Source organism: Sciurus vulgaris (genome assembly GCF_902686455.1).
Source record: "Sciurus vulgaris genome assembly, chromosome: 10".
NCBI lineage: Eukaryota > Metazoa > Chordata > Mammalia > Rodentia > Sciuridae > Sciurus > Sciurus vulgaris.
Window position 1 is genome coordinate 35,048,657 of NC_136470.1, and position 16,608 is coordinate 35,065,264.

Genomic DNA, 16,608 nt, shown 5'->3' on the forward strand with positions numbered 1-16,608 from the left:
GTCAAATGTACTTTTTCCTATGTGGATGCTAACACACAATTTGGCCAAGGAGGGGTGTGGGGGAGGGTAAGAGGAAATAGAAGTACTTGGGATTAGATAAAGGAGAGGGCAAGGAAATGAGAATAAGAAAGAAAGAGAGCAAAATGAATCAGACATAACTTTTCTATGTTCATATATGAACACACAACCAGTGTTTAACTCCATATCAAGTACAGTCACAAGAATTGGAAGCTATACTCCATGTATGTATAATATGTCAAAATGCATTCTACTGTCATGTATAACTAAGAACAAATAAAAAAGGAAATGTTACTCAACTTAGGAAAAATAAAAAAATAAAAATAAAAAAAATAATTTTTTAAAAACTGAATTATATACACTGTCTTTGTTGGATTTGGTCTATATTACTTAGTGTTGTCATAGTTAATAATACCAATAAGATATACCTCTATAGAAAATAGCAGTTTTATAAAAATTTGAAAATTTAGACATCATTCAAATAGTAGATGCCTAGCAGAAATACATTTTACTGGAACTACATTTACATAGGACTAAGCCTATATGACTTAGCAAATATTTTTGTAAATGTTCATAATACAAAATAATAACAATCAGGGTTTGGGGTATAATTCTGTGATACAGCACTTGCCTAGTATAAGCAAGGCCCTGGGTTTGATTCCCAGTACTAAAAAGAAGAAAAATAACAACATCATACGCTAAAACTATAATACATGTTATTTATAAAAAGTACACAACTGAGAAAGTACACTAGTCATTTCAATAAAAAAGAAAGTAAGTATTAAATAACTTCAATTTGTCTGAGTTTCTATAACAGAAATCCTCTTGAAAATAGTCATGCATGAGTCCTTTAAAAAAACCAGATAACTTTAAATGCACTTTTTTGAGGGATCAGGGTACATAGAACTACATTATAATAAATATTTTTAAAAATTAAAAACATGTTTTAAAACATAGTAACGCATCCATTTAATCTATTTCTTTTCAATAAATAGTTAAACAGAAGAATTGTTTTGGAGCATTAAAATCTACCATTTAATTTATCCCTTTGAAAGGTTCAGTTCTAAAGGATAAAGTCAATCATAATTCATCTAAAAGTGAACCAGAGTTCAATTAATTGCACTTCTTATGCACATTCTACTTTTATAAGATTTACTCAATAATCACAAAATTAGCAAGGTTTACTCCTTTTTACTTGTTGAAGATCTACAGCATAAAATACACTTCAAAAAGGTAACACAAATAAAAAAAAAATACCTTTATAGAATAATATTAGCTCCAAAACTTTGACTCCTTTTATAATGAAATACCTGAGAATAAGAATGATTAATTGATTTGTGTCAGAGTAATGCAAGGCCTGGAACCCTGCCACCTTCTTGTGTCTTTTCTCATATATTATGCTGCCTCATTTGACATGAGTGATTTCTATATGGAAATGAAATATAAAATATGATATTAAGAAAAGAGTGTAGCCAAACACTTTCGTTCATATTAAAGTCTTCAAATTTATGTTAAAAACTGGGAATTCTTGATTTTATAAAGACATTTCTGAAGAATTTTTCTATACTGCCATTTTCTGGGCATGTGTATGATTTATGTATAATACAAACAACATCCAAAAGAATTCATTAAACTTTTTCAAGAACATTTGTTATAAAAATTAGTTTTACAGGCTGAATATCCCTTACCCAAAACACTTAGGACCAGAAGTATTCCATTTCCTATATTTTTGGACTGTGGAATATTTCCATATAGAAAATGAGATATCTTGGGGATGGGATGCAATTCTAAATATAAATTATGTTTATAATTATGTGTTTATGTTTCATATTAACTTTATTTATATGCACAGCCTGAATCTAATTTTATACAATACTTTTAGCAAGCATGCAAGAGATTGGGTGTGGAATTTTTCACTTGTAGTATCATATCAGCACTCAAACAATTTCTGATTGTGGAGTGTTTCAGATTTCAGATTGTCAGATGAAAGATACTCAACTTGTACATCAGTACTTTGCTTGTTCAAATATAAGTGAGGTTTTCATTGCATTTTCACTTATGATGAATAATGAATATTAGTTGAAAGTATTTTGGATTTTCTTTTCAATTTTTGTCATATGCTATTTAAACTTGATCACCTAAAACAGCCTTCTATTAAGATGGTCAAAAAAGTTAGAATTGTGTTTGATCTTAACAAACTGTTTCAACACTAAACCTTAGTTTACAATGGCACAGTATGTACTGATAAATGTGAGTTTATTATAGATATAAATTAATAATTTAACTGCAATCAAAATCATGACAATGTAATTAAAATAATAGAACATAACATGATTTTTAAAAAATGGTCTACTGAAAACTGTTTAGTAAAAATATATTTGTAATGATTAAGTCAATCCAATGAAACTATCTTTTAGGCATTAAAGCAATTAACATTAAAATTTGAAGAGAAAATATAAAGTATATACTTTAAATAAAATAATATATATGGTTTACTTTGAAATCTAATATCACTTATCATCAGTGCATATACTATGTAAAGTGTAAAGACAAATTTCCTTTTTTTTTTTTTTTTTTTTTTTTTTCATTTTTGGTACTGGGAATTGAACCCAGAGGTGTTTTAACACTGAGCCACATCCCTTGCCCTCTTTATTTTCAGAGTCTCACTAAGTTTCGGAGGCTGGCTTTGAATTAGCAATCCTACCTCAGCCTGCCAAATTACTGGGATTACAGGTGTGGCCACCACACCCAGCTAAAATCCCTCATTTTATAAAATCAAAATAAGAACATTAAGTAACAATGAGAGAGTATACACAGAATGGATTTAGTGAATCTCTTGAAATCCATTTTAAACAAAGACTATATTTCCATATTATATGTACTTACTTGGAATAGGCAAACAATTTACTGTCCCAAAGATCATGAGTCCCTCTAGGTCCATAATGAAAATAACAGGAATCAGTCCCATCAAACATATTTAATCCGTCTTCTGAATTTTTTGAAGCATGGCTGTGTACCACATCTAAGAGGACTACGATCCCCATTGAATGAGCTGTGTCAACTAGTTCTTTTAGTTCTTCAGGTGTTCCATAACGACTAAAGGTAAAGAACACAGAAAAACAATAAAGCATTATATTTAAAGCAAATAGCCAATTTTTTTATTGTTTTGTAGTACTGGGGATTAAACCTAGAGCCTCGTGTGTGCTGGGCAGGCGCTCTATCACTAAGCTAGTTACATCCACAAATAATCAATTGTGTGCCAGTCTTTACCCAGCACAGTACTAGATACTTTAAATAAGAAAATACTATAGTACTTGACACATACAAATCAAAATTACTTAGTATTTGTTATTAAGAAAATGTTAAGGGAATAATATTAATTTAAATCAGGCTATTAACAGAATTATACAATAGCCAAAATTCATATTTTGAACATGCAAAATAGTTAAAACTGTATCTTCAGAGAATTTGATTTTCATTTCCCAGCCTAGCCAGTCATGGTTATTCATGCTCACATTTCTGCCCATTCCTTTGAATATGTATAGTTGAACAGGGGATGAGGGGCTCTTTGAATATTTCTCTGAATGTCTACAGTTGATTAAAACCAGCCCTCCAGAACTTGTTCCCAAACTGGAATGCCTTCAGGTCAGCAGGGAAGTTTTATGGAAAAAGCAATATTTGAAAAAGAAAGGAAAAAGGAGAACAATTTTCAGAGAAAAAGGAGCAGGTATAAGGGCACAGGGGCAGGAATGAACTAAGAGCATTTGAAGAACAAATAGGTTCTTGTAGCTGGAGTGGAATAGTTGAGAGAGAAAGGGCAAAGTTAACCAAATTACACACTAGAAGGAAATGTGTAATGTTAGTCACTATCCAAGCAGAAAAAATGAATAGATCACAAGCATGTGTATCTATGTTAAAAACAATGTCCTAGTCTAACTGTAACAGAAAAAGAAATCACTTCCAGAAGAAACCTTTCTTAACATGTTATATCTTAACGTGACAGTCTTTCATATCACCAACTTTATCCTTTAAATAAATAATTGCCTTTGTTATTATTTATGGTATCTCTTCCTTACTAGACCACATGCTGCTTTAGTGCAGGGACTGTGACCATCTGGTTTCTCATGGTTCAGTATATGTCTTAGTAAATACCAAGTTTCCTGTAGCCAATTCCACTGAGTAGTAAGAGTGATCTTTTCAAAATATAAATATGATCAGTTTGTCCTCTATTAAAAACCATACTATGTTCCTACTGTCCTTAGGATGAAGACCACTGTTCTTCCCCAATCGCTTTATTTGTTCTTTTTAGTTATACATAACAGAAGAATGTATTTGGACATATTACAGTACATGGAGTATAACTTCCCATTCCTGTGGTTGTACATTATGTGCGGTTTCACTGGTTGTGTATTCATATATGAACACAGGAAAGTTATATCTCATTCATTCTGCTGTCTTTCCTATTTCCATTCCCCTGTTCTTATTATGGCCTACTGCACAGACCATTCTGGATCCTTCTAATATGTTAGATTATCTTATGATATCCCACCTCTTCCTTTACTTATCCCAGCAACAGAGCCCTTTTTCCACTAATTGAAAAACATTCAATAACTGAACAGCCTTGAAGTTTCAGTTATTCATTCACTATTTGTTGGCAAAATACTTACAAAGTTATCTGCCATGTGTTATGAAATTTTCTATGCTCTAGAGATGAAGCAGTGGGCAAAATAAATATAACTGTCCTTATGAAATTTACATTCTAACTAGGATACAAATAAATAAGCAAAACACATAGAATGTCACATTGCAATGAATGTTCTAAAGAAAAACAAAGAAAAGTCACTGGTAAAAAGTACAGGTTTTCAATTTTAAGTAGAGTCAGCAGGGGAAGTTTTATTGGAAGAAGCAATATTTGAGAAAGAAAGGAAAAAGGAGAACAATTTTCAGAGAAAAAGAAGCACGTATAAGAGCACAGGGGCAGGAATGAACTAAGAGCATTTGAAGAACAAATAGGCTCTTGTAGCTGGAGTGGAATGGTTGAGAGAGAGCGCAAAGTTAACCAAATTACACTAGGTGCATATATGAATACATCAGGATGCATTCCAATTTTATATATAACTATAAAGCATCAATTAAAATACAAATAGAAGACCAGCAGAATAAGGAAGGAAATCAGAGGGAGGAAGGAGGAAAAAAAAAGGATTAGTACTGGCAATTTAAATGATGAAAATTATGTTATATACAATTATAAATATGTCAAAATGAGCCCCACTATTATGTATAACTATAATGCACTAATGAACAACAATAGCAGCAATAATAATAACAACAAAAGAATCATCAAAGACCCAGGTAAGTGACAATTATGAGCTACAAAAGAGCTTTGGCTATCATTCTGAAAGAGACAGGGAGCCATGATAGGGTTCTCAACAAACTGATATGATCTGATGTTCATTTTTAAAAGACTGCTGTGGTCATGGAACTGGGGCAAATTAGTGAAGGAGAAGGAATGCAAGAATAAAAAGAGTGACCAGTTAAAGAGCTACTGAAATAATCCAGGTAAAAGACAATAGCAACATGCCCCAGGGTGGCAGCAGTGATGGCAGGTGAGCAGCCAGATTTGGGAGAAATTTTGAAGTGACAGATGGTTAGGTTTTATAACAGTTAAGAGTGTAAGAAGGGATAGAAATGGAATAGTCAAGTATAATGCCAAGATTTTGGCTTGAACAACTGGAAGATGAAAAATGTCATTTACTGAATTAGAGAAGATGGCAGGAGAAGGGTTGAAAGATAAGATCAGGACTTTAATTTTGGATACATTAAGCTTGAGACATGTATTAGCTATCCCAGAATTAAATAGACACTGGCTGAAGTTCACAAGAGAGGTCAAAAAATGAGACTTAAATCTGAGAGTTGCACAGAAAACGTATTAAAGCTATAAGAATGGACAGATACAAACAAGAATGGAACCAAGGGCTGAGCACTGGGATATCCAAAATTTGATGTTATGAGAGATAAAGAGGAGAAAGCAAAGAAAATTTTTAAAAAAGCAACAAGTGGGGTGGGAAATACAACAGCACAATATAATGTGCTGGAAGTCAAAAAAAGAAAAAACTCTAAGAAAGTGGAAGTATGCAAAGAGTTGCAGAAAGTTCAAGTAAGCTAATGATTGATCATGGTACTTAATAATGTAAAGGTCATCAGTACTATTAACAAAAACTTTCAGTAAAGAAGTAGAGAGTCTACTGGAATGAGTTCAAGAAAAAACAGGTTAGGTGCAGTGCTGTATACCCACAATCCTGGCTAGGCTGGAGAATAGCTGATTTGAGGTCAGACTCAGCAACTTAGCAAGACCCTGTCTCAAATTTTTTTTTAATTTTTAAAAGGGCTGGTTGTAGCTCAGTGATAACATATCTCTGAGTTCAAACTTCAGTATAAAAAAAAAAAGAAAAAAATAGAATAGGAATGGGGGATAACTTATTCAAGGAGAACATCTTTAAACAGGAAAATGGATATGTATCTTTTTTTCTTCCTAATGTTATCTACTTAAGCACACTTCACTCCTTCCCCCAGCTTATCTTTACAATGTTTTAGATCTCAGTTGCAACAGCAGTTCAGATCTAATCTAAACTGTTCACACCCTAATTCTATGTTATTATACCACCATTCTCTTCTTATCTGAGTATAAAATATAATATTTATGATTATTAATGTCTATATATCACTACACTGTAAACTCAGTGAGGCAGAGACAATGCTGGACTTTTTCAATTTGTAGGTATCCATGTCAGAATACTACAGTTACATGGGATCCCTTAATGTCTTTCAACTTAGAGAGCCACATTTCTTAGATTTCAGTCAGAGAAAGGCACTCTTCTGTGAGTATGCCTCTTCAGTGACCTTCCTATAGGAGTCAATATCTTTCCAGAAAAGGATGCAAGCTCTTTCAATAATGACTTCCATAGGACACAATTTTCTGACAAAAGCATGGGCCTCTAAACATGTAACAGTTTCAAAAGTCACTCTATGAAAAGTGACATTAAATCAGGGACAACCTCTAAGGATGGATATTCAACTTCTATTAACTCTGCTAACTCTAAAACAGGTTATAAAACATGTAAAATATAAAAATTCATTTTTATTTTTTGATCCATATAAAAATGCAAAGATTTCCATTTTTACCTTGAAGCTGCAAAAAAGCTTGTGATTTGATACCCAAAACTGGCATAGTAAGCATGCTCCATAATTGCCATCAATTGAATACAGTTGTATCCTATATGAACAAAAGTCAAATAGAGATTCAGAGACATCTTTTTTAAAAATTAATGAAAATAGCATTCTATTTTAAGGACATAAATTTTACAAATAATCTAGAAACTTTGATCATCTAGAAAGTTCTGCTACTTAACATCATTTGCTTGTCTGACCTAATGCAAAACTGGACTTTTAGTTTCTTTAAGAACTATACACTGGTTAGTTATTTGAAATGTCTTCATTTTTAACAAGAAATAAATGATATGCAAATCTACTCTAAATTTGACTTTAGAATATTAAAGATGGCAATCTACATAAACTAAACTTCAGTTGTACTTGTAATATCCATATTGAAGATTATGAAAAGTAAGCAAAAGAACTTATTTCATGAGATGTTTATTTTGCCCTTTTTCTTTATATTTCAGCCATTTACCATATAGCATAAAAATGTCAAATTCATTTATTTGACAAAGTGGCTTTAATACAGCTAGCATTAATACTATTTTCCACACACAAAAGTACTCTGTGAAGGTGTGCATGCATCAACACAGGCACAGACAACACCTTCCTCTCTATCCAAATGTTTTGCATTAACAGTAAAATGAAGTGACTCAAAAAGGAAGATCTTGTATTTTAAAGATCCATACATTTTAAAGCATTTACTATCAGCAAATGATCAGATAAAAAGAAACTTAGTTGCTTAAATAATAAAAAAAAAAAGAATATCAGGCTTTTCTTCTTCAAAGTATAATTTTGTAATTTCTTAAGTATGATTTCATTGCTTTGAAAGTTACATTTCTGTAACACACATAGAAACTTCTCTTATTCTACCCTCAATGTTCAATTCAAACAAGCTTTATAATTTTCTTAAAGCTTATATAAATTTATATTCATTACCACTTCATTTAAATACATAAGTATATTTGTAAACAAAGTGTCAAATTAGTTTCATTTTTATTGGTTGAATTCATGTAGTTTCTCATGCATTTATTTCAGCATATTATTAATAAAGGTACAATCAAAAATTTACAATCAGAATTCAGAATCTATACATCTGAAGAAGAGCATATTCTTCTCCATGATTTTACAATCTACTGAAAAGTCACTGCTATTAGCTTATCATAAAAAAATTAAATTAAGTCTTTCAGGCCTTATAGAAATACAGATATAAAATCTTATTCAGATTTTATAAATCAATTACTACACATCACAAAATAGTTTATATTTTATCAATAAAAAACAAATATTCTTATGATCAAATACCAGTTTATATGGTATTATAATTTTTGTATCATTAATCATTCCTGGAATCTTTTATGTTCTAAGTAATCTGCTACGCAATTCAGACACAAAGGTGAATCAAGGAATCCTTGTACTATTGAATCTTCTATAAAAACTCAGTCGAAAATAATTTATTACTCTATAATGTAAAAGACATTCAATATAACAATTTGAACTGTTATAATATAACTAATATTAAATTCTTCATGCATTTAATTAATTTTGGTATCTGGAATTTTGATTTAACCAAAACAGATAATTAAGAACTATATCTAACCAAAACGTTTTACTCTAACTTGTAAACCTTTCCTGTAGCAAAAATCTAGAGTGCCTGGCAAAAGCAGAATAATTAAATGTACTTTATCTTCCTGTCTAGCCAATAGAGCAGGTGCTAACATACACTGTGATTTTTTTAAAGCATTAACTATAAAAAGAAAAGGAATAGAAACAATTCATATTGAATTGATAATGCAGCAGTATGTGACTTATTTTCCTAGTTGTTTCCATGAAGGTCTGTGTCATTCTAGTCCAATACATGAACATCTATCACAACCTGTCTCACAGAAGATGTTCCACAAATGTGCATTAAGTCATCCTGATGGGCTTTAATACAATGACGCTGGCACAAATTGAATTTCAGGTACTTTACAAATGTAAGATTTTTTTCCATAACAGACTTAAAATGAACAGGCTATGATCAATGACCACTTCAATTGATAAAGGTTATCTCCTGTAGAAAGTAATTATGCTTACATATTTATCTACAATTTTGGAAGTCATCAGTTCACATTATTTAAAATTGAAATTGGAATAATATCTTAAATTCTTATGCTCTATCTTATTCCATTTCTCTTTTCTACACTATCACTATTACAGGGCAATTTGAGAAGCCTAAAATAAAATGTATTTCTATTACACACTTAATCTCTTAACACAAAAAAGAGACACATGTAATTAGCTTTTCTAATAAGAGAACAGACTCATTAAAATTTTATCTGAATAAAAATCACAGTTATTACTTACCAAGGTCTTTGATTCTTGGTAGTACATTGCAAGTAAAATGTTTATAAGAAGCTATTTTTCCTTCATGGGAAGAAATTCCCACATGAGATTCATAAATTCTTACACTCTTTGGCTTCTTTGGTCTGGAATGCTTAAACTACAGAACATAAAATATACACAGAATTAAAGCAAGAAGTCAGGTATGCCACCAGCTGATCAAGCATCTCAAGTAACATGGTAAATAAACTCGGTCAAAAACTCAAACATAGAAGACACGCTATATTCATTGTATTTTCTTTTGGGAAAAAAATTCCTTTTGGGATTTTGTTAATGGACTTATTTTAGACAAAAACAAAATCATGTAAAAATGATTTATGACTTATCACTGAGTGAAGAGGTATTTTTCATCTCAGTCTTAGAAAAATACAAGAACCATGAAACGCATACATAATTCTCAAACACATGTAATTTATTAATACACTTCAATAAGTTAAGGAATAGACAGTTCAGTTCAAAAAAACATAGCGTTTGTCAATAACACAGTCATAAAATTACCCTAATATTTTTACAAGATAGCCTTCCACATTTCCTATTCCTAAGGATACTGATCCTGCTTCAAAAAAATGTCAGTAAAAAGCATACACCTTTGAAGTCTTTAATAGATTGGAAATTACAGCTTAAAGAGCAACTTCAGATCCTTTATAAACTGGATAAGTACAGATTTAGTATTTTCCCTAATCTTGAACACAGTATAAAATAAAAATTTACCCATATATTTTATGGGCTACAGATGATGGACTTGTAATATTCCAAAGGCTGAATGTTTTCCGAGATAAGTGGATGATGATACATAATGGGGGTGGGGGGTAGGGGGTGAGGAGAAGAATGGAGGAATATTAGATTACGTAAAGGGAAATGAGAGGGAGGTGGGGGTGGGGGTATGAAAGATGGTGGACTGAGACAGGCATCATTACCCTAGGTACATGTATGATTACACTAATGGTATGAATCTACCTCATGCACAACCACAGAAACAAAAAGTTGTACCCCATTTGTGTAAAATGAATCAAAATGCAGTCTTGTAAAAATAAAAAAAATAATTTAAAAAAAAACATGAATAGCTTAAGAGGAATACTATAATATGCTAAGCCAATGATGAAGAGAACACTTTGAATATTAACTATAAAAGATATCCAAGTAAAAATTAATTTTCCTAAAACATATTAGAACAAGCATTTGTTTAAAGATTTGTTGTTCTTACTTTATATGGATGTTCTGGATCCCAGTGTATCCAGTCATAATTCACATTACTACCTTCACGAGCCACATACTTTGCCCATGGTGAAATACGATACAAGATCTCTCCACTCTTGCTAGTAATAACTACCTAAAAAGAAAATGAGAAGTTATTGCTTTTAAATACTTTCAAAACTCTAAAATAATACTCTCCTCCAAGTAGAAAAGGAAAAACATACTAAAAATTCTAGACTACATTCAAATGCGTGTCCTTAGAGAACGTATTTAAATTCTATGTACATTGCTTGCCTGATCTGCTATTACTATTTGATTCCTGAACTCATTATAACTGGATATTTTATGATTCTCTGACAATTTCCTTGATTGCAAACCAGTCACTAGAGTGGTTAATTAAACATACAGTGGATATTAAAAAGATAGGAAGATTATTAGAAACTGCTGTAAATAAATCAACCAACCAATGGTAGCAGTAGTACTTCTTATAAAAAGGTTTGAGTTATATTATCATTTTCTATTTCTTTTCATGGGAATTAATGATAACATTTTCATGAATCTAAACAAGAAAGGTTTGATTACACACACATACAGTTTCTAATCATTCTCAACTTATTTTATCAAGTATACTTCACCATATAAAACCAAATACTTTTGCTGTAGGCATCCACTCCCATATTTGCCTATGGTATCACTGGTGTTTTCAATAATAAAAGATAATAAAATAAAATACAGTTTTGCTGAATCCACCATTTTAGACTTAGTAGTGAATAAAGTACTTTGAATTTATCCAGTCATGTAAATGGAACTTTTGAGTGAAATTGTAGCTACTTCACAAAGTCATTTTTTTATTAAACTTTCTAAAAGCAGATAGAGTATGATCATGAAACATTCAGATTAGAAGCTATATTATGATCTTAGCTTTGAAAGAGAACATATACTCCAGTCTGTCTCCTTTAATAGAGAAAAGCTCAAGTATTCATATTCTTGGTAATTAAATATTTGTATAATGCTTTACAATTTAAAAAGGACTTTCACGTTCATGTCTCACTTGATTCTGGAAAAACTTTATGACCCAAATATTAAGTGAGATTATGTGAATTGCCAGAAGTCCCAAAATCATCAAGCAGCAGGGCCAAAAGCTGAACACAGAGCTTTTGATAATTACTTGTTCTGAACAGACTTATTATACAGCACTTCCTTCAGATGCCAAAAAGACTGAGCCATGGTTTATGCCAGAGCAGGTGGGTGAGTGGTGAAAAGGAACACAATTTTTCCTCCCTCTTCCTTATGCCTTCTACTCACAAATGCTGATCATGGCCAGTGTGTTGCTTATTCACTACTACAAAAGCATGAATCAGAACCAATCCACTTCAGGAATATTTTAACACAAATGATATGTACCTTAAGCTACATGAATTTCTAGTATAAAACAGCAGCATGTTTGAGAAAAGGTGCTCACTCACAAACTCAGACTACAAGAAAACAAAATATTATAAATCAGTTTTTAATGAACAGCACTCTGCCTAATCAATCCATCTTTCCTTTGTTTTGTAAATAGATCTACAACCAATCCAAAGGCAGAGATCATAAATGAATGATCATTCTAAAAGGTGTATGTTGAAGATAGAATATTTAAAACTTTAAGAATTTAGGTAATCTTCTACACACTGAATATAATTCTATATACTTTAGAACATTAATTCTTTTATATTGTAATATACACAGATCTCTTCAGAGGTTATGAATGATTAATGTTGGAAGCAACAGTCAAGTTTATAGCCACAGTTACTGGGGACCATTTCTTAGGAGTATGTTTGTAGCTAGCAACCTTGAGGCATAAAGTCTTTCTTAAAGATACAGAGTAGGCTTTTTTACTGCTTGCAATAAAATAATGGGTTCTCAAAGCTCAACATTCCCCAGCTATGATACAAACCCACTGTATATGTAGCAGCCATCCTGCCCTACAGTGTCACCCCTGTGGGGCTTGGAAGACAAAGGAAACCAATACAAACATGACGCTTATATTACTTACCTTGCCATGAGTAATAAAATAATTTGTCATTGACCTGAGGGTTCCATATTTTCTGCCAGATTCTATTAAATGGTAACAGGAAAACTTCTAAGTTTGTAGGTAGGGCAAAACCAAATCGCACACCTGACAAAGGATTATTTGCTCACCCACTGAATGATTTCAATATGTTTATTTCCAAAAGTTCTTTCTCTTCCTTCTCAAAGAGTTCACCAGGGTTGTTTGTTAAAGAATTTTCATTTTTTGGTTTCTGTCTTCTGTCTTAGAAACGGAATTATAACCAAATGATGTACATAAAAAAGCTTTTGACTATTTCTTGAAAACTTTGTGATCATCACATAATAAATTTATCTATTCTTTAGGCTCTTGAGTTTTGGAAGATTGTTATAGTACTTTGCACTTTCCTAACACATTTATCTATAGGACCCACTTCACCTTGATTTTGATTTTCTCTTTCTCAATTATTGTGGCAATTAAATAACAATATTACAGTAATGTAAATAAATCTGACTTTAAAAATATTATAATGAGTAAAAAAAATATATATCTTTTTTTGTACTTCACTTTGCTTATAGAACTTTTTTTTGGGGAAGGAGGCAGGATGTCCTAGATTTTTGTTATGTTCCAATAAGTTTAGATTCCAGATGTAAAAATATTTAGATAATAAGATTTTGTAACATTTAATTCACAACAGCAAAATATCAACATGCTATATATAGCACATGTATCTTTCAACAGCAGTAAGTCTAGTAGCTGATAAGTAATTAAGAGTTCACTTGATACCATCAAATGAAAAGTTTTGTTTAATGCTAGTGAGTATAAAATAGCATAAAATCTGAGTAGAAATTCAGCAATAAGTATCAAAATTTCAAACAAAGTAATTCCAAAGATATAGCAATTCTAATTATAGAACTTCCCCATGGAAATAATCAGCATGTGTCCAAAGAACTATACCGTTGTCTATTAATCTATTAATTTTTTGACAAAAACTAAATAATTGGATAATGTATAATTGTGAAAAATATACTGAATCAGACTGTAAGTAACAAAAAGTCTTCCAAGTTATAAAAAGAATATATTTTCCTACACAAATACACAAACATTAGGGGATCATTACTAATTTTTGCTGTCCAGTTATAAGTTTTTATATTATCACTTCATTTAACTTGTACAACTCCTAGAATCTAAAAGTGTGCTGTATTAAAGACTGCAAATATATGAATTATGTAATCGCAATTCCCCAGCTATGCTATTCAAATTGTGTATCTTAAGTAAATAGACAGTTTTTAACAAAGTAAAACTTTTAAAAATGTTTCCAGGGCTGGGGATATAGCTCAGTTGGTAGTGTGCTTGCCTCATAAGCACAAGGCCCTGGGTTCGATCCTCAGCACCGCAAAAAAAAAAAAAAAAAAAAAAAAAAAAAAAAGTATTCAGTGACTAGAAAGGAATACAGTAATAAATATAATACTATGAAGTAAATTTTATATGGCAAATAGATATTTTGTAAAAATTTTTAAATTTTCTAAGACTTAAAAAAATTATTTTAACAGATCCTTTTTAGTGGGCAAATTATCTCTTTGACTTATGGGAAGATTACCAAATAAGAAAATAAAAACAAAAAGGCAAATTGATTAAGTGAACTGTTTGAAATCAAATTTTGTTTAGAAAATGTATTAGAATGCAAATATACAATAAAGAAATAGTTGAGTAATAATAAAGATCTAAATAATATGTGTGTTCATTTATGTGGAGTATCTTTTGAAATCCTTCTTGCAAAAGAATATCTTTCCATGCACTGCAAAATTACTGAGATAAAATGCTTCTTGGGTGGTCAGCTATTTTACATAAAAACAGTAGACATGCTCAGCTGGTTAGAGGTGTTAACATATTCTAGGAGATGGCACTGAATGTAACTCTAGGTTTCAGCATTGAATGCATGGCAGAATAAAGAAAGGTATAGACATTAAATAATATATCTCAAATTGTCCAAATTAGACTAACAGACTTATTATACTAAGGAGGACCTGTCTTGAAAAAAAAAGTTTCAAGTTCAGTGAAAAGAAAAAGATATTGACCAAAGTAACTATTTGATGGTGTACATTTGAAACAGTTACTTCCTTTTTATTTTTTATTAAGTTATAACTGAAAAAATTATAAACATTCAAGAAATACATGATTTGATATACATATACTCATAAGCACAGTATGTATATATGTTCATCAAACAGATAAGACAGTGGTGTCAGAGTACAGGCCCCATTATTTGCCACTTGTTAACCCTTTAGTAGCTGGGTAACAAAGGGTTCTGGAAGTTCTAGAAGAAACAAGAGGGTGGTAGGGATGGTATTATCAAGGCCCTGAGCAATGACTATTTACTAATAATATCAAAACTATGTTTATTTCAATATAAATACAACCAAACCAGTGTGAAAAGTTGAGTATCAGTATTTCTGGACATATGTATATACATGTACAAAACATATATATATATAGACACACACACACACACACACATAAAAAAATATTGATACATGCATGTGTAAGCGCCTTTTCAACATGATTGAAATATATACATAGTCATTCCTCTCTGGTCTCTACTCTCATAGTCTCTGTGTGGGACTGGTCCCAGGACTGCTCTCACCCTAGTTACCAAAATCTATGAAAGCTCAAGACCCTTATATAAATGACATAGTATTTGCATAAAATGTATACACATTGTCCCACACACATTAAGTCATCTCTAGATTACTCATTAATACATAAGACAATGTAAACATTATGTCGACAGTTGTTATATCATATTGTTTAGGGAATAATAACCAAAAATGTCTGTACATGTTCAGTATGAACATAAATTTTTTCCCCAAATATTTTCAATATGAGGTTGTTTGAGTCCATTGATGCATTCCATGGATATGAACAGCCAAGTATACACCACACACACACACAAAAGTGTGCACACATGTACGAATAAGAAGGGAGAGGAAAAAATAGAAATATCTACATATACATACATATTGCAATGTATCCTTAAGGAATTTATAGAAGTGATGAGACTAAAAATGTGAAGAAAAGAAATAGTTAGAAAAAGCAGATAGTTAAGTAGGAAAATTGGTGATATTTCAGAGGAGAATCAGATTATTCTATCAATAACCTGAATCCTGAAGAAATAAATATGTATTTAACATTAACAAATAGTGAAATTTTTATTTTAAAATGCAGATAAATTTATAATTAATAAAAATTTAAAATAGCTTAATTTAAAATGAAGCTCTTAAATCTCATTTTTTAATTCAACTAAAACTTTCTTACTTTTTTATTGTTTACAGACTGCATTTTGATTCATTGTATACAAATGGGGTACATCATTTCATTTCTATGGTTGTACTCAATGTAGATTCATACCACTTGTGTAATCATATATGTACATAGAGTAATGACTAACTTCTTACCTTTTTTAAAAAAAAATAAAGATCTATTGCCTTAAATTTTATTCAGTTGTACTAGTTATTCCTGCTGGAACAAAATAACATTTGGTAAAATTACATAAGAAAAAAATCCCTTTGTCATTGTGGGAAAGTGAAAATGTTCCCCAAAACTACTTCCACATCTTACTGCCTAGAATCTGTATATAAAATCTTATATGACTAAAAAGAGATATGTGCAGATGAAGTTAGGATCTGGAGATCATCTCAATCACTGAGGATGGCAATCACATATATCCTTATAAGAGAGATGTTTTTAATATAGAAAAAAGGATACAAAAGCCA

General features: G+C 31.0%; 1 protein-coding gene across 2 annotated transcripts in view; it reads right to left on the bottom strand.

Annotated features, from left to right (window-relative positions):
* The window catches only part of GBE1 (1,4-alpha-glucan branching enzyme 1), a 309,783-nt gene that overhangs the window by 174,710 nt on the left and 118,465 nt on the right, over nt 1-16,608 (bottom strand). For both annotated transcript variants that reach the window (XM_079156010.1, XM_079156011.1), the window contains exons 4-7: nt 10,817-10,942; nt 9,577-9,712; nt 7,201-7,291; nt 2,905-3,114 (exon numbers count right to left, since the gene is read on the bottom strand). In XM_079156010.1, the coding sequence (XP_079012136.1) occupies nt 2,905-3,114; nt 7,201-7,291; nt 9,577-9,712; nt 10,817-10,942 (563 nt within the window). The remainder of the gene's footprint in view (nt 1-2,904; nt 3,115-7,200; nt 7,292-9,576; nt 9,713-10,816; nt 10,943-16,608) is intronic.